The sequence below is a fragment of the Oncorhynchus keta genome, unplaced genomic scaffold (assembly GCF_023373465.1).
Source record: "Oncorhynchus keta strain PuntledgeMale-10-30-2019 unplaced genomic scaffold, Oket_V2 Un_contig_1056_pilon_pilon, whole genome shotgun sequence".
Taxonomy (NCBI): domain Eukaryota; kingdom Metazoa; phylum Chordata; class Actinopteri; order Salmoniformes; family Salmonidae; genus Oncorhynchus; species Oncorhynchus keta.
Genome location: NW_026277141.1, coordinates 16,996 through 41,861, shown reverse-complemented (window position 1 = coordinate 41,861; position 24,866 = coordinate 16,996). Strand labels below are relative to the sequence as shown.

General features: G+C 48.4%; 1 protein-coding gene across 1 annotated transcript in view; it reads left to right on the top strand.

Annotated features, from left to right (window-relative positions):
- The window catches only part of LOC127916997 (CD5 antigen-like), a 30,544-nt gene extending 9,480 nt beyond the window's left edge, over positions 1-21,064 (top strand). The window contains exons 3-9 of the mRNA XM_052500455.1: positions 15,825-15,854; positions 16,208-16,513; positions 16,941-17,246; positions 17,372-17,641; positions 19,994-20,314; positions 20,418-20,506; positions 20,625-21,064. Of these exons, the coding sequence (XP_052356415.1) occupies positions 15,825-15,854; positions 16,208-16,513; positions 16,941-17,246; positions 17,372-17,641; positions 19,994-20,314; positions 20,418-20,506; positions 20,625-20,759 (1,457 nt within the window). The 3' untranslated portion in view covers positions 20,760-21,064. The remainder of the gene's footprint in view (positions 1-15,824; positions 15,855-16,207; positions 16,514-16,940; positions 17,247-17,371; positions 17,642-19,993; positions 20,315-20,417; positions 20,507-20,624) is intronic.
- The last annotated feature ends 3,802 nt before the right edge of the window (positions 21,065-24,866 follow it).

The following is a 24,866-nucleotide window of genomic DNA, read 5'->3' as shown; positions in this document are numbered from 1 at the left end:
TTACATAACTCAACTCTCTCCCTGACCCCCACCAGTCTAGTATATAACTCAACTCTCTCCCTGACCCCCACCAGTCTAGTATATAACTCAACTCTCTCCCTGACCCCCACCAGTCTATTACATAACTCAACTCTCTCCCTGACCCCCACCAGTCTAGTACATAACTCAAATCTCTCCCTGACCCCCACCAGTCAGTACATAACTCAACTCTCTCTCTGACCCCCACCAGTCTAGTACATAACTCAACTCTCTCCCTGACCCCCACCAGTCTAGTATATAACTCAACTCTCTCCCTGACCCCCACCAGTCTAGTACATAACTCAACTCTCTCCCTGACCCCCACCAGTCTAGTACATAATTCAACTCTCTCCCTGACCCCCACCAGTCTAGTACATAACTCAACACTCTCCCTGACCCCCACCAGTCTCGTGCATAACTCAAAACTCTCCCTGACCCCCACCAGTCTAGTACATAACTCAACACTCTCCCTGACCCCCACCAGTCTAGTACATAACTCAACTCTCTCCCTGACCCCCACCAGTCTAGTACATAACTCAACTCTCTCCCTGACCCCCACCAGTCTAGTATATAACTCAACTCTCTCCCTGACCCCCACCAGTCTAGTACATAACTCAACTCTCTCCCAGACCCCCACCAGTCTAGTATATAACTCAACTCTCTCCCTGACCCCCACCAGTCTATTACATAACTCAACTCTCTCCCTGACCCCCACCAGTCTAGTATATAACTCAACTCTCTCCCTGACCCCCACCAGTCTAGTACATAACTCAACTCTCTCCCTGACCCCCACCAGTCTAGTATATAACTCAACTCTCTTCCTGACCCCCACCAGTCTATTACATAACTCAACTCTCTCCCTGACCCCCACCAGTCTAGTACATAACTCAACTCTCTCCCTGACCCCCACCAGTCAGTACATAACTCAACTCTCTCTCTGACCCCCACCAGTCTAGTACATAACTCAACTCTCTCCCTGACCCCCACCAGTCTAGTATATAACTCAACTCTCTCCCTGACCCCCACCAGTCTAGTACATAACTCAACTCTCTCCCTGACCCCCACCAGTCTAGTATATAACTCAACTCTCTTCCTGACCCCCACCAGTCTAGTACATAACTCAACTCTCTCCCTGACCCCCACCAGTCTAGTATATAACTCAACTCTCTTCCTGACCCCCACCAGTCTATTACATAACTCAACTCTCTCCCTGACCCCCACCAGTCTAGTACATAACTCAACTCTCTCCCTGACCCCCACCAGTCAGTACATAACTCAACTCTCTCTCTGACCCCCACCAGTCTAGTACATAACTCAACTCTCTCCCTGACCCCCACCAGTCTAGTATATAACTCAACTCTCTCCCTGACCCCCACCAGTCTAGTACATAACTCAACTCTCTCCCTGACCCCCACCAGTCTAGTACATAATTCAACTCTCTCCCTGACCCCCACCAGTCTAGTACATAACTCAACACTCTCCCTGACCCCCACCAGTCTAGTACATAACTCAACTCTCTCCCTGACCCCCACCAGTCTAGTTCATAACTCTACTCTCTCCCCGACCCCCACCAGTCTAGTATACCGATACCCCTGTATATAGCCTCCACATTGACTCTGTACCAGTACCCCCTGTATATAGCCTCCACATTGACTCTGTACCGGTAACCCCTGTATATAGCCTCCACATTGACTCTGTACCAGTACCCCTGTATATAGCCTCCACATTGACTCTGTACCAGTACCCATGTATATAGCCTCCACATTGACTCTGTACCAGTACCCCCTGTATATAGCCTCCACATTGACTCTGTACTGGTACCCCCTGTATATAGCCTCCACATTGACTCTGTACCAGTACCCCCTGTATATAGCCTCCACATTGACTCTGTACCAGTACCCCCTGTATATAGCCTCCACATTGACTCTGTACTGGTACCCCCTGTATATAGCCTCCACATTGACTCTGTACTGGTACCCCCTGTATATAGCCTCCACATTGACTCTGTACCAGTACCCCTGTATATAGCATCCACATTGACTCTGTACCGGTACCCCCTGTATATAGCCTCCACATTGACTCTGTACCAGTACCCCTGTATATAGCCTCCACATTGACTCTGTACTGGTACCCCCTATATATAGCCTCCACAATGACTCTGTACCAGTACCCCCTGTATATAGCCTCCACATTGACTCTGTACCAGTACCCCCTGTATATAACCTCCACACTGACTCTGTACCAGTACCTCTGTATAAAGCCTCCAGAGGACAGGGAGAGATCTGCAGTGCAGAGGACAGGGAGAGATCTGCATTGCAGAGGACAGGGAGAGATCTGCAGTGCAGAGGACAGGGAGAGATCTGCAGTGCAGAGGACAGGGAGAGATCTGCAGTGCAGAGGACAGGGAGAGATCTGCAGTGCAGAGGACAGGGAGAGATCTGCAGTGCAGAGGACAGGGAGAGATCTGCAGTGCAGAGGACAGGGAGAGATCTGCAGTGCAGAGGACAGGGAGAGATCTGCAGTGCAGAGGACAGGGAGAGATCTGCAGTGCAGAGGACAGGGAGAGATCTGCATTGAAGAGGACAGGGAGAGATCTGCAGTGCAGAGGACAGGGAGAGATCTGCAGTGCAGAGGACAGGGAGAGATCTGCAGTGCAGAGGACAGGGAGAGATCTGCATTGAAGAGGACAGGGAGAGATCTGCAGTGCAGAGGACAGGGAGAGATCTGCAGTGCAGAGGACAGGGAGAGATCTGCAGTGCAGAGGACAGGGAGAGATCTGCAGTGCAGAGGACAGGGAGAGATCTGCAGTGCAGAGGACAGGGAGAGATCTGCAGTGCAGAGGACAGGGAGAGATCTGCAGTGCAGAGGACAGGGAGAGATCTGCAGTGCAGAGGACAGGGAGAGATCTGCAGTGCTGAGGACAGGGAGAGATCTGCAGTGCAGAGGACAGGGAGAGATCTGCATTGCAGAGGACAGGGAGAGATCTGCAGTGCAGAGGACAGGGAGAGATCTGCAGTGCTGAGGACAGGGAGAGATCTGCAGTGCTGAGGACAGGGAGAGATCTGCATTGCAGAGGACAGGGAGAGATCTGCAGTGCTGAGGACAGGGAGAGATCTGCAGTGCAGAGGACAGGGAGAGATCTGCAGTGCAGAGGACAGGGAGAGATCTGCAGTGCTGAGGACAGGGAGAGATCTGCATTGCAGAGGACAGGGAGAGATCTGCAGTGCAGAGGACAGGGAGAGATCTGCAGTGCAGAGGACAGGGAGAGATCTGCAGTGCAGAGGACAGGGAGAGATCTGCAGTGCAGAGGACAGGGAGAGATCTGCATTGCAGAGGACAGGGAGAGATCTGCAGTGCAGAGGACAGGGAGAGATCTGCAGTGCAGAGGACAGGGAGAGATCTGCAGTGCTGAGGACAGGGAGAGATCTGCAGTGCAGAGGACAGGGAGAGATCTGCAGTGCAGAGGACAGGGAGAGATCTGCAGTGCAGAGGACAGGGAGAGATCTGCAGTGCAGAGGACAGGGAGAGATCTGCAGTGCTGAGGACAGGGAGAGATCTGCATTGCAGAGGACAGGGAGAGATCTGCAGTGCTGAGGACAGGGAGAGATCTGCAGTGCAGAGGACAGGGAGAGATCTGCAGTGCAGAGGACAGGGAGAGATCTGCAGTGCAGAGGACAGGGAGAGATCTGCAGTGCAGAGGACAGGGAGAGATCTGCAGTGCAGAGGACAGGGAGAGATCTGCAGTGCAGAGGACAGGGAGAGATCTGCAGTGCAGAGGACAGGGAGAGATCTGCATTGCAGAGGACAGGGAGAGATCTGCATTGCAGAGGACAGGGAGAGATCTGCAGTGCAGAGGACAGGGAGAGATCTGCAGTGCAGAGGACAGGGAGAGATCTGCAGTGCAGAGGACAGGGAGAGATCTGCATTGCAGAGGACAGGGAGAGATCTGCAGTGCTGAGGACAGGGAGAGATCTGCATTGCAGAGGACAGGGAGAGATCTGCAGTGCAGAGGACAGGGAGAGATCTGCAGTGCAGAGGACAGGGAGAGATCTGCAGTGCTGAGGACAGGGAGAGATCTGCATTGCAGAGGACAGGGAGAGATCTGCAGTGCAGAGGACAGGGAGGATCAGGACAGGGAGAGATCTGCAGTGCAGAGGACAGGGAGAGATCTGCAGTGCAGAGGACAGGGAGAGATCTGCAGTGCAGAGGACAGGGAGAGATCTGCAGTGCAGAGGACAGGGAGAGATCTGCAGTGCAGAGGACAGGGAGAGATCTGCAGTGCAGAGGACAGGGAGAGATCTGCAGTGCAGAGGACAGGGAGAGATCTGCAGTGCAGAGGACAGGGAGAGATCTGCAGTGCAGAGGACAGGGAGAGATCTGCAGTGCAGAGGACAGGGAGAGATCTGCAGTGCAGAGGACAGGGAGAGATCTGCAGTGCAGAGGACAGGGAGAGATCTGCAGTGCAGAGGACAGGGAGAGATCTGCATTGCAGAGGACAGGGAGAGATCTGCAGTGCAGAGGACAGGGAGAGATCTGCAGTGCAGAGGACAGGGAGAGATCTGCAGTGCAGAGGACAGGGAGAGATCTGCAGTGCAGAGGACAGGGAGAGATCTGCAGTGCAGAGGACAGGGAGAGATCTGCAGTGCAGAGGACAGGGAGAGATCTGCAGTGCAGAGGACAGGGAGAGATCTGCAGTGCAGAGGACAGGGAGAGATCTGCAGTGCAGAGGACAGGGAGAGATCTGCAGTGCAGAGGACAGGGAGAGATCTGCAGTGCAGAGGACAGGGAGAGATCTGCAGTGCAGAGATCTGCAGTGCAGAGGACAGAGATCTGCAGTGCAGAGGACAGGGAGAGATCTGCAGTGCAGAGGACAGGGAGAGATCTGCAGTGCAGAGGACAGGGAGAGATCTGCATTGCAGAGGACAGGGAGAGATCTGCAGTGCAGAGGACAGGGAGAGATCTGCAGTGCAGAGGACAGGGAGAGATCTGCAGTGCAGAGGACAGGGAGAGATCTGCAGTGCAGAGGACAGGGAGAGATCTGCAGTGCAGAGGACAGGGAGAGATCTGCAGTGCAGAGGACAGGGAGAGATCTGCATTGCAGAGGACAGGGAGAGATCTGCAGTGCAGAGGACAGGGAGAGATCTGCAGTGCAGAGGACAGGGAGAGATCTGCAGTGCAGAGGACAGGGAGAGATCTGCAGTGCAGAGGACAGGGAGAGATCTGCAGTGCAGAGGACAGGGAGAGATCTGCAGTGCAGAGGACAGGGAGAGATCTGCATTGCAGAGGACAGGGAGAGATCTGCAGTGCAGAGGACAGGGAGAGATCTGCAGTGCAGAGGACAGGGAGAGATCTGCAGTGCAGAGGACAGGGAGAGATCTGCAGTGCAGAGGACAGGAGAGATCTGCAGTGCAGAGGACAGGGAGAGATCTGCAGTGCAGAGGGGACAGGGAGAGATCTGCAGTGCAGAGGACAGGGAGAGATCTGCAGTGCAGAGGACAGGGAGAGATCTGCAGTGCAGAGGACAGGGAGAGATCTGCAGTGCAGAGGACAGGGAGAGATCTGCAGTGCAGAGGACAGGGAGAGATCTGCAGTTGCAGAGGACAGGGAGAGATCTGCAGTGCAGAGGACAGGGAGAGATCTGCAGTGCAGAGGACAGGGAGAGATCTGCAGTGCAGAGGACAGGGAGAGATCTGCATTGCAGAGGACAGGGAGAGATCTGCAGTGCAGAGGACAGGGAGAGATCTGCAGTGCAGAGGACAGGGAGAGATCTGCAGTGCAGAGGACAGGGAGAGATCTGCAGTGCAGAGGACAGGGAGAGATCTGCAGTGCAGAGGACAGGGAGAGATCTGCAGTGCAGAGGACAGGGAGAGATCAGAGGGACAGGGAGAGATCTGCAGTGCAGAGGACAGGGAGAGATCTGCAGTGCAGAGGAGGGAGAGATCTGCACAGAGGACAGGGAGAGATCTGCAGTGCAGAGGACAGGGAGAGATCTGCATTGCAGAGGACAGGGAGAGATCTGCAGTGCAGAGGACAGGGAGAGATCTGCAGTGCAGAGGACAGGGAGAGATCTGCAGTGCAGAGGACAGGGAGAGATCTGCAGTGCAGAGGACAGGGAGAGATCTGCATTGCAGAGGACAGGGAGAGATCTGCAGTGCAGAGGGGAGAGATCTGCAGTGCAGAGGAGAGATCTGCAGTGCAGAGGACAGGGAGAGATCTGCATTGCAGAGGACAGGGAGAGATCTGCAGTGCAGAGGACAGGGAGAGATCTGCAGTGCAGAGGACAGGGAGAGATCTGCAGTGCAGAGGACAGGGAGAGATCTGCAGTGCAGAGGACAGGGAGAGATCTGCAGTGCAGAGGACAGGGAGAGATCTGCAGTGCAGAGGACAGGGAGAGATCTGCAGTGCAGAGGACAGGGAGAGATCTGCAGTGCAGAGGACAGGGAGAGATCTGCATTGCAGAGGACAGGGAGAGATCTGCAGTGCAGAGGACAGGGAGAGATCTGCAGAGTGCTTGCAGAGGACAGAGATCTGCAGTGCAGAGGGGGTGATCAGTGCAGAGGACAGGGAGAGATCTGCAGTGCAGAGGACAGGGAGAGATCTGCAGTGCAGAGGACAGGGAGAGATCTGCATTGCAGAGGACAGGGAGAGATCTGCAGTGCAGAGGACAGGGAGAGATCTGCAGTGCTGATTTCTGACATCTGAATGTCCATCAGATGGCAACAAGATCCTCTTGTACAGCGATTTCCTCAGGTAACATGAATACAAAGCCAGCGAGAGGTGGTGGGAAAAGGATGGGAGGCCAAAAGTCCATGTAACCAATAGAGAGTCAGAGTCCCAAGTGTGGGAACAAACATAGTTTGTAAAGAAAGTTTGTAGTCAACAAAGTCTGCAGGAGTCATGAGGCAAATAGCAAAATAGCAAAATGCGCAATAAAAAAATGCAGTCTATAACGATGTAAGTTCAGAGTCAAATCAAATGTTAATGGTCACATGCGCCGAATACAACAGTTTCCTTACAGTGAAATGTTTACTGACGAGCCCCTAACCGAGAGGGCAGTTAACAAATACAGAGAAGAAGAGATAAAAGTAATTAAAGAGCAGCAGTGAAAAATAACAGTATTTACAGGGGTGTCGGTACAGAGTCAGTGTGAGGGGGTGTCGGTACAGAGTCAGTGTGAGGGGGTGTCGGTACAGAGTCAGTGTGAGGGGGTGTCGGTACAGAGTCAGTGTGAGGGGGTGTCGGTACAGAGTCAGTGTGAGGGTGAGGGGGTGTCGGTACAGAGTCAGTGTGAGGGGTGTCGGTACAGAGTCAGTGAGTCAGTGTGAGGGGGTGTCGGTACAGAGTCAGTGTGAGGGGGTGTCGGTACAGAGTCAGTGTGAGGGGGTGTCAGAGTCAGTGTGAGGGGTGTCGGTACAGAGTCAGTGTGAGGGGGTCGGTACAGAGTCAGTGTGAGGGGGTGTCGGTACAGAGTCAGTGTGAGGGGTGTCGGTACAGAGTCAGTGTGAGGGGTCACAGAGTCAGTGTGAGGGGGCACCGGTTAGAGTTAGTGTGAGGGGGTGTCGGTACAGAGTCAGTGTGAGGGGGTGTCGGTACAGAGTCAGTGTGAGGGGTGTCGGTACAGAGTCAGTGTGAGGGGGTCCGGTTAGAGTCAGTGTGAGGGGGTGTCGGTACAGAGTCAGTGTGAGGGGTGTCGGTACAGAGTCAGTGTGAGGGGGTGTCGGTACAGAGTCAGTGTGAGGGGGTGTCGGTACAGAGTCAGTGTGAGGGGGTGTCGGTACAGAGTCAGTGTGAGGGGGTGTCGGTACAGAGTCAGTGTGAGGGGGTACAGAGTCAGTGTAGAGTTAGTCAGTGTGAGGGGGTGTCGGTACAGAGTCAGTGTGAGGGGGTGTCGGTACAGAGTCAGTGTGAGGGGTGTCGGTACAGAGTCAGTGTGAGGGGTCGGTTAGAGAGTCAGTGTGAGGGGGTGTCGGTACAGAGTCAGTGTGAGGGGGTGTCGGTACAGAGTCAGTGTGAGGGGGTGTCGGTACAGAGTCAGTGTGAGGGTGTCGGTACAGAGTCAGTGTGAGGGTGTCGGTACAGAGTCAGTGTGAGGGGGTGTCGGTACAGAGTCAGTGTGAGGGGGTGTCACCCGTACAGAGTCAGTGTGAGGGGGTGTCGGTACAGAGTCAGTGTGAGGGGTGTGAGGGTCGGTACAGAGTCAGTGTGAGGGGTGTCGGTACAGAGTCAGTGTGAGGGGGTGTCGGTACAGAGTCAGTGTGAGGGGGTGTCGGTACAGAGTCAGTGTGAGGGGTGTCGGTGAGTCAGTGTGAGGGTGTCGGTACAGAGTCAGTGTGAGGGGTGTGTGAGAGTCAGTGTGAGGGGGTGTCGGTACAGAGTCAGTGTGAGGGGGTGTCGGTACAGAGTCAGTGTGAGGGGGTGTCGGTACAGAGTCAGTGTGAGGGGGTGTCGGTACAGAGTCAGTGTGAGGGGGTGTCGGTACAGAGTCAGTGTGAGGGGGTGTCGGTACAGAGTCAGTGTGAGGGGGTGTCGGTACAGAGTCAGTGTGAGGGGGTGTCGGTACAGAGTCAGTGTGAGGGGGTGTCGGTACAGAGTCAGTGTGAGGGGGTGTCGGTACAGAGTCAGTGTGAGGGGGTGTCGGTACAGAGTCAGTGTGAGGGGGTGTCGGTACAGAGTCAGTGTGAGGGGCAGTTAGAGTCAGTGTGAGGGGTGTCGGTACAGAGTCAGTGTGTCGGGGAGTCAGTGTGACAGAGTCAGTGTGAGGGGGTGTCGGTACAGAGTCAGTGTGAGGGGGTGTCGGTACAGAGTCAGTGTGAGGGGGTGTCGGTACAGAGTCAGTGTGAGGGGGTGTCGGTACAGAGTCAGTGTGAGGGGGTGTCGGTACAGAGTCAGTGTGAGGGGGTGTCGGTACAGAGTCAGTGTGAGGGGGTGTCGGTACAGAGTCAGTGTGAGGGGGTGTCGGTACAGAGTCAGTGTGAGGGGGCACCGGTTAGAGTCAGTGTGAGGGGGTGTCGGTACAGAGTCAGTGTGAGGGGGTGTCGGTACAGAGTCAGTGTGAGGGGGTGTCGGTACAGAGTCAGTGTGAGGGGTGTCGGTACAGAGTCAGTGTGAGGGGGTGTCGGTACAGAGTCAGTGTGAGGGGGTGTCGGTACAGAGTCAGTGTGAGGGGGTGTCGGTACAGAGTCAGTGTGGGGGTGTCGGTACAGAGTCAGTGTGGGGGGTGTCGGTACAGAGTCAGTGTGAGGGGGTGTCGGTACAGAGTCAGTGTGAGGGGGTGTCGGTACAGAGTCAGTGTGTCGGTACAGAGTCAGTGTGAGGGTGTCGGTACAGAGTCAGTGTGAGGGGGTGTCAGTACAGAGTCAGTGTGAGGGGGTGTCGGTACAGAGTCAGTGTGAGGGGGTGTCGGTACAGAGTCAGTGTGAGGGTGTCGGTACAGAGGGGAGGGTGTCGGTACAAAGTCAGTGTGAGGGGGTGTCGGTACAGAGTCAGTGTGAGGGGGTGTCGGTACAGAGTCAGTGTGAGGGGGTGTCGGTACAGAGTCAGTGTGAGGGGTCACAGAGTCAGAGTTAGTGTGAGGGGGTGTCGGTACAGAGTCAGTGTGAGGGGGTGTCGGTACAGAGTCAGTGTGAGGGGGTGGGTTAGAGTCAGTGTGAGGGGGCACCGGTACAGAGTCAGTGTGAGGGGGTGTCGGTACAGAGTCAGTGTGAGGGGTCACAGAGGTTAGAGTTAGTGTGAGGGGGGGTGTGTCGATACAGAGTCAGTGTGAGGGTCGGTACAGAGTCAGTGTGAGGGGGGGCACCGGTAGAGTCAGTGTGAGGGGGTGAGTCAGTGTGAGGGGGGTCGGTTACAGTCAGTGAGGGGGTGTCGGTACAGAGTCAGTGTGAGGGGGTGTCAGTGTGAGGGGTGTCGGTAGAGTCAGTGTGAGGGGGTGTCGGTACAGAGTCAGTGTGAGGGGCACCTGTTAGAGTTAGTGTGAGGGGGTGTCGGTACAGAGTCAGTGTGAGGGGTGTCGGTACAGAGTCAGTGTGAGGGGGTGTCGGTACAGAGTCAGTGTGAGGGGTGTCGGTACAGAGTCAGTGTGAGGGGTGTCGGTACAGAGTCAGTGTGAGGGGTGTCAGGTACAGAGTCAGTGTGAGGGGGTGTCGGTACAGAGTCAGTGTGAGGGGGGGGTGTCGGTACAGAGTCAGTGTGAGGGGGTCGGTACAGAGTCAGTGTGAGGGGGTGTCGGTACAGAGTCAGTGTGAGGGTGTCGGTACAGAGTCAGTGTGAGGGGGTCGGTACAGAGTGAGTGTGAGGTGTGAGGGTGTCGGTACAGAGTCAGTGTGAGGGGGTGTCGGTACAGAGTCAGTGTGAGGGGGTGTCGGTACAGAGTCAGTGTGAGGGGGTGTCGGTACAGAGTCAGTGTGAGGGGGTGTCAGTACAGAGTCAGTGTGAGGGGGTGTCGGTACAGAGTCGGTGTGAGGGGGTGTCAGTACAAAGTCAGTGTGAGGGGGTGTCGGTACAGAGTCAGTGTGAGGGGGTGTCGGTACAGAGTCAGTATGAGGGGGTGTCGGTACAGAGTCAGTGTGAGGGGGCACCGGTTAGAGTTAGTGTGAGGGGGTGTCGGTACAGAGTCAGTGTGAGGGGGTGTCGGTACAGAGTCAGTGTGAGGGGGCACCGGTTAGAGTTAGTGTGAGGGGTGTGGTACAGAGTCAGTGTGAGGGGGTGTCGGTACAGAGTCAGTGTGAGGGGGCACCGGTTAGAGTTAGTGTGAGGGGGTGTCGGTACAGAGTCAGTGTGAGGGGGTGTCGGTTAGAGTTAGTGTGAGGGGGTGTCGGTACAGAGTCAGTGTGAGGGGGTGCCGGTACAGAGTCAGTGTGAGGGGGTGTCGGTACAGAGTCAGTGTGAGGGGGTGTCGGTACAGAGTCAGTGTGAGGGGGCACCGGTTAGAGTTAGTGTGAGGGGGTGTCGGTACAGAGTCAGTGTGAGGGGGCATCGGTTAGAGTTAGTGTGAGGGGTCAGTGTCAGTCAGTGTGAGAGTCAGTGTGAGGGGGTGCAGAGGTGTGAGAGTCAGTGTGAGGGGGTGAGGGGGTGTCGGTACAGAGTCAGTGTGAGGGGTCAGTGTGAGGGGTGTCGGTACAGAGTCAGTGTGAGGGGGTGTCGGTACAGAGTCAGTGTGTGAGGGGGTGTCGGTACAGAGTCAGTGTGAGGGGGTGTCGGTACAGAGTCAGTGTGAGGGGTGTTGGTACAGAGTCAGTGTGAGGGGGTGTCGGTACAGAGTCAGTGTGAGGGGTGTCGGTACAGAGTCAGTGTGAGGGGGTGTCGGTACAGAGTCAGTGTGAGGGGTGTCGGTACAGAGTCAGTGTGTGAGGGTGTCGGTTACAGAGTCAGTGTGAGGGGTCGGTACAGAGTCAGTGTGAGGGGCACCGTTAGTGTGAGGGGGTGTCGGTACAGAGTCATGTGAGGGGGTGTCGGTACAGAGTCAGTGTGAGGGGGTGTCGGTACAGAGTCAGTATGAGGGGGTGTCGGTACAGAGTCAGTGTGAGGGGGCACCGGTTAGAGTTCATGTGTGGGGGCACCGGTTAGAGTCAGTGTGTGGGGGCACCGGTTAAAGTTAGTGTGTGGGGGGCACCGGTACAGAATCAGTGTGAGGGGGTGTCGGTACAGAGTCAGTGTGAGGGGGTGTCGGTACAGAGTCAGTGTGAGGGGTGTCGGTACAGAGTCAGTGTGAGGGGGTGTCGGTACAGAGTCAGTGTGAGGGGGGGTCGGTACAGAGTTAGTGCGTAGGGGGCACCGGTTAGAGTCAGTGTGAGGGGGTGTCGGTAAAGAGTCAGTGTGAGGGGGCACCGGTTAGAGTCAGTGTGAGGGGGCACCGGTTAGAGTCAGTGTGGGGGGCACCGGTTAGAGTCAGTGTGTGGGGGCACCGGTTAGAGTCAGTGTGGCGGCACCGGTTAGAGTCAGTGTGAGGGGGTGTCGGTACAGAGTCAGGGTGGGGGCACCGGTTAGAGTCAGTGTGTGGGGGCACTGGTTACAGTCAGTGTGGGCGGGCACCGGTTAGAGTCAGTGTGTGGGGGCACCGGTTAGAGTCAGTGTGGGGGCACCGGTTAGAGTCAGTGTGGGGGGCACCGGTTAGAGTCAGTGTGTGGGGGCACCGGTTAGAGTCAGTGTGGGGGGGCACCGGTTAGAGTCAGTGTGGGGGGCACCGGTTAGAGTCAGTGTGTGGGGGCACCGGTTAGAGTCAGTGTGTGGGGGCACCGGTTAGAGTCAGTGTGTGGGGGCACCGGTTAGAGTCAGTGTGTGGGGGCACCGGTTAGAGTCAGTGTGTGGGGGCACCGGTACAGAGTCAGTGTGTGGGGGCCCCGGTTAGAGTCAGTGTGTGGGGGTGTCGGTACAGAGTCAGTGTGGGGGGGCACCGGTTAGAGTCAGTGTGTGGGGGCACCGGTTAGAGTCAGTGTGTGGGGGCACCGGTCAGAGTCAGTGTGTGGGGGCACCGGTTAGAGTCAGTGTGTGGGCACCGGTTAGAGTCAGTGTGTGGGGGCACCGGTTAGAGTCAGTGTGTGGGCACCGGTTAGAGTCAGTGTGTGGGCACCAGTTAGAGTCAGTGTGTGGGGGCACCGGTTTGAGTCAGTGTGAGGGGGCACCGGTTAGAGTCAGAGTGTGGGGCACCGGTTAGAGTCAGTGTGTGGGGCACCGGTGAGTTGAGGTAGTATGAACATCGAGGTAAAGTTAAGTGACTATCTAGAAGAAAAAGAAACGCAGACCTATTTAGGCGAGGTGCTGGCTAGAGGTGCTGGCTAGAGGTGCTGGCTAGAGGTGCTGGCTAGCGGAGTAGGAAACCCTGATGAAGACAGCTTGGCTGTCGAAACATTGGTAATTAAATATTTGCATCTGAGCTCCTAGAGTGTGCGGCTCGCTTTTATTTTCAAGTTAAGTGACTATGCATAGATGACAAAAGAGAGTGGCAGTGGTTTTGAGAGGGGAGGGGGGGGGCAATGTGAATAGTCTGGGTAACCATTTGACTAGATGTTCAGGAGTCTTATGGCTTGGGGATAGAAGTTGTTTAGAAGCCTCTTGGACCTGGACTTGGCGCTCCGGTACCGCTTGCCTTGTGGTAGAAGAGAGAACACTATGACTTGGGTGACTGGTGTCTTTCACAATTTTCAGGGCCTTGCTCTGACACCGCCTGTTATAGAGGTCCTGGATGGCAGCAAGCTTGACCTCAGTGATGTACTGGGCCATTCACACTACCCTCTGTAGTGCCTTGTGGTCGGAGGCTGAGCAGTTGCCGTACCAGGCAGTGATGCTACCAGTCAGGATGCTCTCGATGGTGGAGCTGTAGAACCTTTTGAGGATCTGAGGACCCATGCCAAATCTTTTCAGTCTCCTGAGGGGGAGTAGGTTTTGTCGTGCCCGCTTCACGACTGACATGGTGTGCTTGGAGCTCGTTGTCGGTGATTAGGCCTACCACTGTGTTGTCATCAAATTTAACCTCCTATGGAAGAGATGGGCTAAGATCCCGTTAACGGGATCGATTTGACAACAGTCAAACAACAGAAATCTCATAATTAAAATTGCTCAAACATACATAAACTTGTTATTAATCCCGCAACATTGTCGGATTTCAAAAAGACTTCACGACGAAAGCATCAGATTATGTAGCGGTCCTTCTGTAGCTCAGTTGGTAGAGCATGGCGCTTGTAACGCCAGGGTAGTGGGTTCGATCCCCGGGACCACCCATACGTAGAATGTATGCACACATGACTGTAAGTCGCTTTGGATAAAAGCGTCTGCTAAATGGCATATATTATTATATTATATTATATATTATGTTCGGTCAGCACCTCGTCACAGAAAAACAGCCATTTTTTCCAGCCAAAGAGAGGAGTCACAAAAAGCAGAAATACAGATTAAATGTATCACTAATCTTTGATGATCTTCATCAGATGACACTCATAGGACATCATGTTACACAATACAAGTATGTTTTGTTTGAGGAAGTTCATATTTATATCCAAAAATCGCATTATGTTCAGTAATGTTTTGCTTCCAAAACATCTGGTGATTTTGCAGAGATCCACATCAATTTACAGAAATACTCATAATAAACATTGATAAAATATACAAGTGTTATGCGTGGAATTATAGATCCACTTCTCCTTAATGCAACCGCTGTGTCAGATTTCAAAAACACTTTATGGAAAAGCACACCATGCAATAATCTGAGTATGGCGCACAGACACAAAAACAAGCCATACAGATACCCGCCATGTTGTGGAGTCAACAGAAGTCAGAAATAGCATTATAAATATTCACTTACCTTTGATGATCTTCATCAGAATGCACTCCCAGGAATCCCAGTTCCACAATAAATGTTTGTTGTGTTCGATGAAGTCCATAATTTATGTCCAAATACCTATTTTGGTAGCGTGTTTGGTAAACAAATCCAAACTCATAAGTCCAGGCGAAGGTTCAGACAAACAGTTATATTACAGTTCGTAGAAACATGTCAAACGATGTATAGAATCAATCTTTACGATGTTTTTAACATAAATCTTCAATAATGTTCCAACCGGAGAATTCCTTTGTCTTTAGAATTGCAATGGAACGCAGGTCGCTATCACGTGAGCGAGTGTGATCAGCTCATGCCACTCTGGCAGAGCCCTTACTCAAACAGCTCTCACCCCCCTCCTTCACAGTGGAAGCCTCAAACAAGGTTCTAAAGACTGTTGACATCTAGTGGAAGCCTTGGGAAGTGCAATTTGACCCCATAGACACTGTATATTCGATAGGCAATGATGTTGGAACATTGCTGCATGGACTTGCTACCATTCAGCCACAGGAGCATTAATGAGCTTAGGTACAGATGTTGGGCGATTTGGCCTGGATTGCAGTCTGCATTTCAAATCATCACAAAGGTATTCGATGGGGTTTAGGTTAGCCTCTGTGCAGGCCAGTCAAGTTCCTCCACACCGATCTCGACAAGCCATTTCTGTATGGACCTCGCTTTTTGCACAGGGGAATTGTCATGCTGAAACAGGAAAGGGACTTCCCAAACTGTTGCCACAAAGTTGGAAGCACAGAATTGTCTAGAATGCGATTAGATTTCCCTTCACTGGAACTAAGGGGCCTAATCCGAACAATGAAAACATCCCCAGACCATTATTCCTCCTCAACCAAACTTTACAGTTGGCACTACGCTTTAGGGCAGGTAGTGTTCTCATGTTATCTGAGTTTTACACCACTCCAGCCAACGCTTGGCATTGACCATGGTGATCTTAGGCCTGTGTGTGGCTGCTCCGTCATGGAATATTCATCCTGAAGCTCCCAACGAACAGTTATTCTGCTGACGTTGCTTCTAGAGGTAGTTTGGAACTCTGCAGTTAGTGTTGCAACCGAGGACAGACAGTTTGTACACTCTACCAATTCACAGTTGAGCAGCTGTTGCTCCTAGAAGTTTCCACTTCACAATAACAGCACTTACAGTTGACCGGGGCCAAACTGACTTGTTGGAAAAGTGGCATCCTATGATGGTGCCATGTTGAAAGTCACTGAGCTCTTCAGGAAGGCCATTCTACAGCCAATGTTTGCCTGTATTAGTGTGTGGAAGGGGTGGGGAAGGGGTGTGGCTGAAATAGAATCCACTAATTTGAAGGGGTGTCCACATACTTTTGCAGATAGGATGTATGTCCACATGGGTGTTGTTGCACCAGACCAACGATAAGCCTTTCTTCCCCATCACATCATGAAATGTCATGTTGATGTTCATTTAAACTCTGCCTCTCTCTTCCTCTGTCTCTCTCTTTCTCCTCTGTCTCTCTCTTTCTCCTCAGATCTCCAGGCTCAAAGCGTCAGTCCACCAGGTAGGTAGAGTATAAATCTACAGTGATTCTAGCAGTTTATATCAAATCAAATCAAATGTATTTATATAGCCCTTCGTACATGAGCTGATATCTCAAAGTGCTGTACAGAAACCCAGCCTAAAACCTCAAACAGCAAACATTGCAGGTGTAGAAGCAGTTCAATATTAGTCAACTTTATTATCCCACATGGAGAAATTCATGTGTCCATACAAACCATTCTAAACCCCAATAACAAGTAGTGTTTTATGGAACTACTAATACTTGTCAACCACAAAGCATCACTGCTGTTAGAATAACAGAATCACTGTCATCATCTGTCCTCACCACTGTGTTTTCCTCTCTGCTGTTTACAGCTGAACTCTCAGTCAGACTGGTGAATGGGACCACTTCCTGTTCTGGGACAGTGGAAGTCTTCAATGAAGGAGAGTGGTTAGGTCTTTGTACTAGTTGGTGGAGCATGATGAAAGAGGTCAGGTTTGTGTGTAGAGAGCTGAACTGTGGGAATCCTGTAGCTGAATCTGGAGGACCTCTGCTTGAAGATGGAAAACGAAGAGTCATACTAGGTGGTTGCTATGGAAATTCTATTAGACAGTGTAACATTGTAAGAGGAGGACCTGGTGTCTGTGATGGTGGATATTATCATCATGTGACCTGTTCAGGTAAGAGACTGGTCATATTGAGAGATTTATTTATACATTATACAATATTACCATGTATCATCTTTATGTGTTTTTATCTCATTAAAATAGAGGGAGAGATGTCAGATGTATTTAAACATTATATTTGTGTTTGTCATATTGGTTTATGGGAGATGTTCATGGGCAGATCATTGTAGTTCAGATGGTACTGAAGTGAAGCTGCCTGATGGATGTCCAGCTGTTTATTTTCTATAAAGTGAAGTGAACTTATTCCTGTCTCCTGCCTGCATTATTCCCAACCCGATCCTGAGTGACTAAGAACCCATTTCTACCTCTTACAGTATCAAACATAGCAAACTACAATCTTTTATCCAAAATATTTGTGTTTAGTCCTCAACAGTGTCATCAACAAATCTGATTGAATGTTCAACCAACTCTTTTTCTCCAGAGTCTGTGCGGCTTGTGGATGGAGCTGGTCTCTGCTCTGGGAGAGTGGAGGTGAAGTCCAATCAGTCCTGGGCCTCAGTGTGTGAAGCTGACTTTGACCGGCAGGATGCAGAGGTAGTCTGTAGGGAGTTTGGCTGTGGGGCACCTGCAGCTCTACAGGGGGGGCTCTATGGAGAAGGTGAGGGTCAGACCTGGGATAAAGAGTTCCAGTGTAAAGGTAATGAGTCCCTTCTCCTGGACTGTGACACCTCAGACAGAGAGAACAACACCTGCCTACCTGGTGATGCTGTTGGACTCACCTGCTCAGGTAAGAAACAGTTTGTCACTCAGTCAACATTGTTTCTCATCTGGAGTGAAGAATATGAGAGACAATATAGGTGTGTTTTTGTGAGAAAATAGTAAGATTACTGTCTCTCTCTTTTCTTTTCTCAGAGCCTGATGATGTGAGGCTGGTGGGAGGAGGCAGTCGCTGTGCTGGTGGAGTGGAGTGGTACGACCAGGGAGAGTGGAGGACTGTGGGAGCTGAAGACTGGGATGTAGCTGCAGTAGTGTGTAGACAGCTGGGCTGTGGCTCCACTGTTTCAGTACTACTTGGAGACACCACTAGAGGGTTTAGAGTTTCCTGTTATGGATCTGAGTCTTCACTGAGGGAGTGTTCCAGAAGTTATGATCTCTCTCCTGGACTCACAGTGATCTGCTCAGGTAATAATAACAAGTTACACTATATGGCCAAAAGTATGTGGACATTCGTGGATTCGGCTATTTCAGCCACACCTGTTCCTGACAGGTGTATAAAATTGAGCACATGGCCATGCAATCTCCATAGACAAACATCAGCAGTAAAATGTCCTTTCTGAAGGGTTCAGTGAATTTCAACGTTGCATATCTAGGAGCAACAACGGCTCAGCCGTGAAGTGGTAGACAACACAAGCTCACAGAACAGACAGTCGAGGGCTGAACCACGTAGAGCGTAAAAATAATCCTCTGTTGTAAAACTCACTGCTGAGTTCCACATACTTTAGTCCATGTATTATATCTCCTTCCTGGACTCACAGTGATCTGCTCAGGAAATATCAACATATTATAATTATATTCAACTGATTTCCTTCATTCATACACCTTCCTCTGCACCTCTCATGATGACTGTTTAACTTGTCAGTCTGCTTTACTAAATAGATCACTCAGTCAAGTAGAAATGAAATGCAACTTAAATATCCCAGAATGCATTTGCATTTGAGTGTTATCTCAGTGAATGTCTCTACTCACAACCACTCTCACAAAGAGAATGAGGGAGGAGGAGAGGAAGACAGAGAGATGAGAGAGAGAATATATTTTTATCACTGAGTTCTCACCAGGGATGTCATTATAACCAGTAACCTTTTCCACTATTGGCCCAGCCAATCCTGACCGTGACATAATGAATCAGACCTTGTAGTTAAGCTGTGTGTGAACAGTGAAGTGAACTTATTCCTGTCTCCTGCCTGCATTATTCCCAACCTGATCCCGAGTGACTGAGAACCCATTTCTACCTCTTACAGTATCAAACATAGCAAACTACAATCTTTTATCCAACATATTTGTGTTTAGTCCTTGACAGTGTCATCAACAAAACTGATTGAATGTTCAACCAACTCTTTTTCTCCAGAGTCTGTGCGGCTTGTGGATGGAGCTGGTCTCTGCTCTGGGAGAGTGGAGGTGAAGTCCAATCAGTCCTGGGCCTCAGTGTGTGAAGCTGACTTTGACCGGCAGGATGCAGAGGTAGTCTGTAGGGAGTTTGGCTGTGGGGCTCCTGCAGCTCTACAGGGGGGGCTCTATGGAGAAGGTGAGGGTCAGACCTGGGATAAAGAGTTCCAGTGTAAAGGTAATGAGTCCCTTCTCCTGGACTGTGACACCTCAGACAGAGAGAACAACACCTGCCTACCTGGTAATGCTGTTGGACTCACCTGCTCAGGTAAGAAACAGTTTGTCACTCAGTCAACATTTTTTTCTCACCTGGAGTGAAGAATATGAGAGACAATATAGGTGGGTTTTAATGAGAAAATAGTCAGATTACTGTCTCTCTCTTTCCTTTTCTCAGAGCCTGATTATGTGAGGCTGGTGGGAGGAGGCAGTCGCTGTGCTGGTGGAGTGGAGTGGTACGACCAGGGAGAGTGGAGGACTGTGGGAGCTGATGACAGGGCCCAGAGGGATGTAGCTGCAGGGTGTATGTACAGTTTCTGTAGTAGTGTTCTGGGCCTGAGTCTTCACTGGGTTGTGGCTCCAGTGATCTGCTCAGGTAATTAACAGTACACACCAAAAGTATGTGGACATTCATGGATTCCAGCCACACCTGTTCCTGACAGGTGTATAAAATTGAGCAAAAATCATGACAAACATCAGCAGTAAAATGTTTTCTGAAGGGTTCTGAATTTCAACGTGATATCTAGGAGCAAAACGGCTCAGCCGTGAAGTGGTAGACAACACAAGCTCACAGCAGACAGTCGAGGGCTGAACCACGTGAGCGTAAAAATAATCCTCTGTTGTAAAACTCATTGCTGAGTTCCATACTTTAGTCCATGTATTATATCTCCTTCCTGGACTCACAGTGATCTGCTCAGGAAATATCAACATATTATAATTATATTCAACTGATTTCCTTCATTCATACACCTTCCTCTGCACCTCTCATGATGACTGTTTAACTTGTCAGTCTGCTTTACTAAATAGATCACTCAGTCAAGTTGGAATCAAATACAACTTAAATATCCCAGAATGCTTTTGTATTTGAGTGTTACCTCAGTGAACGTCTCTACTCACTACCACTGTCACATGTCATGTTATTGTCACATCTAAATGAGGAAAGTAGTTGAGGAGCTACGTTTTCTTTTTCTCTCCTCTAGTTCCAGATGTCCTGCTTCAGCCTGATATCAACATATGTTGTCTCAGTGACTGTAGGCCCACTACTCATGTTGCCCTGTGAGGGAGGGTGGCTGGCACTGTTACATGCTGATGTTATTGTCATATCTATAGGAAACTAGTTGAAGAGGTATTTCTTGTTCTCTTTTATTGTTACAGATCTCCTGGTCCAGCCTGATATCTTCCTGACTGACCCAATGGGAGGGGTCTTCAGGGGCCACCAGGGGCCTGAGATGTTCAGGGGCTACAACTTCACCATCACCTGCTCCACTCAGCCACAGTACCCAGGAGGCTCCTTCCTCCTCACATTCACCGGCTCTAACAGAACCCAGACCCAGCCAGCTGTCAATCACTCTGCTGCCTTCCTCTTCCCTGCTGCAGATGACTCCCACCAAGGGAACTACAGCTGTGTTTATGACAATTATGTTTTCTCTCATAACTTCTCCTCTGAAAGTGAGCTCCTCTCCCTCACCATCACAGGTAACTGAACAGGAACCAGACTTATAACTTTGTCATTGACAGATTTCCCACAGATCTATGTGATGATGATCAGTCCCCTCATCAAAGGTGTTTCTGTTTGCAGCCTCTCCTCTGCCAGCCTTCATCATCAGACACGTTGTAGTGCTGCTGATCCTACTGACAACAATCACCACCTCCTACCTGTACTACAAGGTAAAGACATTTACTCAGATGTACCAAGTCATTTAAACTAGAGGGCGAGAGGGAGAGGGAGGGAGAGAATGGAGTACCAGAGAGTAAATGTCTGACTGTTGGTGCTGTGTCTCTCTAGCCCACCAGGAGGCAGAAGAGAGTGAACAGGGTGAGCAGCATGGATCTTTATGTCAATGCCATGGAGATGGTCTCTCTGAGCTCCAGAGCTGAAGCTGGACCGGGAGAGGAGAGAGCAGCCCAGGGGACGGAGTAGGAGTAGAATGAAGCTGACCCTACATGCTGATCTTAGGCCAGTTTTGTGTTTAAAATCAATGGTCAGCAGTGGACTGGTGTTTAAAATGTTGTGACAAACCTGAAGTGGTTCTAATTTTAATAACAAGTTCAGAATTAGTTTCTCTTTCTAGAACCTTGGAGGAAATCTAAAAGTAGTGACTGCAACCACCATTATTCATTTAGTTTGGTTTTTATCACCAGAGTAACATGGGGTTTGAGGTAACATGGAGTTTTGGTAACATGGGGTTTTGGGTAACATGGGGTTCTGGGTAACATGGGGTTTTGGGTAACATGGGGTTTGGGTAACATGGGTTTTTTGGATAACATGGGGTTTTGGGTAACATGGGGTTTTGGTAACATGGGGTTCTGGGTAACATGGGGTTTGGTAACATGGGGTTCTGGGTAACATGGGGTTTTGGATAACATGAGGTTTGGGTAACATGGGGTTTGGTAACATGGGGTTTGGGTAACATGGGTTTTTTGGGTAACATGGGGTTTGGTAACATGGGGTTTTGGGTAACATGTTTTTTGGGGGTAACATGGGGTTTGGGTAACATGGGGTTTTGTTAATATGGAGTTTGGGGTAACATGGGGTTTTGGGTAACATGGGGTTTGGGGGAACATGTTGTTTTGTTAACATGGGAATTCGGTAACAATCGGTTTTGAATTATTTTAAGAGAGCAGCTCAATTACGTCTGTTTCATGTTCCAGTATTGCTTATCTTTATTTTTTTGTCTTATTTAGTGTCTCTTAGATTCTTTATCTTATTTAGTGTCTCTTAGATTCTTTATCTTATTTAGTGTCTCTTAGATTCTTTATCTTATTTAGTGTCTCTTAGATTCTTTATCTTATTTAGTGTCTCTTAGATTCTTTATCTTATTTAGTGTCTCTTAGATTCTTTATCTTATTTAGTGTCTCTTAGATTCTTTATCTTATTTAGTGTCTCTTATATTCTTTATCTTATTTAGTGTCTCTTAGATTCTTTATCTTATTTAGTGTCTCTTAGATTCTTTATCTTATTTAGTGTCTCTTAGATTCTTTATCTTATTTAGTGTCTCTTAGATTCTTTATCTTATTTAGTGTCTCTTAGATTCTTTATCTTATTTAGTATCTTATTTATCTTATTTAGTGTCTCTTAGATTCTTTATCTTATTTAGTGTCTCTTATATTCTTTATCTTATTTAGTGTCTCTTAGATTCTTTCTTAGATTCTTTATCTTTATTTATTTAGTGTCTCTTAGATTCTTTATCTTATTTAGTGTCTCTTAGATTCTTTATCTTATTTAGTGTCTCTTAGATTCTTTATCTTATTTAGTGTCTCTTAGATTCTTTATCTTATTTAGTGTCTCTTAGATTCTTTATCTTATTTAGTGTCTCTTAGATTCTTTATCTTATTTAGTGTCTCTTAGATTCTTTATCTTATTTAGTGTCTCTTAGTTCTTTATCTTATTTAGTGTCTCTTAGATTCTTTATCTTATTTAGTGTCTCTTAGATTCTTTATCTTATTTAGTGTCTCTTAGATTCTTTATCTTATTTAGTGTCTCTTATTTCTTTATCTTATTTAGTGTCTCTTAGATTCTTTATCTTATTTAGTGTCTCTTAGATTCTTTATCTTATTTAGTGTCTCTTAGATTCTTTATCTTATTTAGTGTCTCTTAGATTCTTTATCTTATTTAGTGTCTCTTAGATTCTTTATCTTATTTAGTGTCTCTTAGATTCTTTATCTTATTTAGTGTCTCTTAGATTCTTTATCTTATTTAGTGTCTCTTAGATTCTTTATCTTATTTAGTGTCTCTTAGATTCTTTATCTTATTTAGTGTCTCTTAGATTCTTTATCTTATTTAGTGTCTCTTAGATTCTTTATCTTATTTAGTGTCTCTTAGATTCTTTATCTTATTTAGTGTCTCTTAGATTCTTTATCTTATTTAGTGTCTCTTAGATTCTTTATCTTATTTAGTGTCTCTTAGATTCTTTATCTTATTTAGTGTCTCTCTTTATCTTATTTAGTGTCTCTTAGATTCTTTATCTTATTTAGTGTCTCTTAGATTCTTTATCTTATTTAGTATCTCTTAGATTCTTTATCTTATTTAGTGTCTCTTAGATTCTTTATCTTATTTAGTGTCTCTTAGATTCTTTATCTTATTTAGTGTCTCTTAGATTCTTTATCTTATTTAGTGTCTCTTAGATTCTTTATCTTATTTAGTGTCTCTTAGATTCTTTATCTTATTTAGTGTCTCTTAGATTCTTTATCTTATTTAGTGTCTTATTTTTATCTTATTTCTTAGATTCTTTATCTTATTTAGTGTCTCTTAGATTCTTTATCTTATTTAGTGTCTCTTAGATTCTTTATCTTATTTAGTGTCTCTTAGATTCTTTATCTTATTTAGTGTCTCTTAGATTCTTTATCTTATTTAGTGTCTCTTAGATTCTTTATCTTATTTAGTATCTCTTAGATTCTTTATCTTATTTAGTGTCTCTTAGATTCTTTATCTTATTTAGTGTCTCTTAGATTCTTTATCTTATTTAGTATCTCTTAGATTCTTTATCTTATTTAGTGTCTCTTAGATTCTTTATCTTATTTAGTGTCTCTTAGATTCTTTATCTTATTTAGTGTCTCTTAGATTCTTTATCTTATTTAGTGTCTCTTAGATTATTTATCTTGAAGTGTTTCCATTATTAGTCCAGGTATTATTATAATCATCTGTTCATTCTTTGTATTTTGAAACATTTTTTAATAAAGGGGTTTGTTGTTGTTTACCTCTCATGATGTTATTGATTATAAATGTTATGATATTGATTATGATGTAGATTAGTGTTATGTGGTTAGTAGTATAGAGATAATGATGTTATTGATTATAAATGTTATGATATTGATTATGATGTAGATTAGTGTTATGTTGTTAGTAGTATAGAGATAATGATGTTATTGATTATAAATGTTAGGATATTGATTATTGATTATGAAGTAGATTAGTGTTGTGATGTTGCTCTCTAAACTGCCATGTAATCAACTGAATGCTTTTAATAAAGTTACAGGCTGTCAGTCTTGTGTGATTTAATTATTAGACAGACTACAACATACAGTATGAATTAACTGAGATCAGTCTGTGTGTGTGTGTGATTGACTCCGCTGTCCTGTGTGTGTTTGTGTGGGGGCCAGAGCAGTGTGTTTTGACTGGGCTGAGCGGGAACTGTGTGGTGTGGATGTGTGTGTGTGATCAGAACTCTGGTGGCAGTGCGTGTAGTGTAGGATGTGTGTCTGTGTAACTCCAGTGGACATGTGTAGTGTAGGATGTGTGTCTGTGGGGTTTAATGGCACCAGGACAGCCAACAGTGTAGTGTAGGATGTGTGACAAGTCTGTGTACTCCAGTTCATGTGTGAGTGTAGGATGTGTGTCCACCTCCAGTACATGTGTAGTGTAGGATGTGTGTCTGTCTACTCCAGTACATGTGTAGTGTAGGATGTGTGTCTGTGTACTCCAGTACATGTGCCTGGGAGATGTTGTTAGACCTGCGCCGTCTGTGTGAGTTCAGCTAGGATGTGTGTCTGTGTACTCTGCAGACATGCACATGTGGTCAGGGTAGGATGTGTGTTCACTGCCAGTACATGTGAGGTAGTGTAGGATGGTGTGTCCAGAACAGAGCCAGTACATGTGTAGTGTAGGATGTGTGTCCACGCCAGTACATGTGTAGTGTAGGATGTGTGTCTGTGTACTCCAGTACATGTCTAGTGTAGAGCATGTGTGTCTGTGTACTCCAGTACATGTGTAGTGTAGGATTCTGTGTCCACTCCAGTACATGTGTAGTGTAGGATGTGTGTCTGTCTACTCCAGTACATGTGTAGTGTAGGATGTGTGTCTGTGTACTCCAGACATGTGTTAGTGTAGGATGTGTGTCTGTCTATAAAGTACATGTGTAGTGTAGGATGTGTTGTCTGTGTACTCCAGTACATGTGTAGTGATTATAAACGATGTGTTATCCACTCCAGTACATGTGTAGTGTAGGATGTGTGTCCACTCCAGTACATGTGTAGTGTAGGATGTGTGTCCACTCCAGTACATGTGTAGTGTAGGATGTGTGTCTGTGTA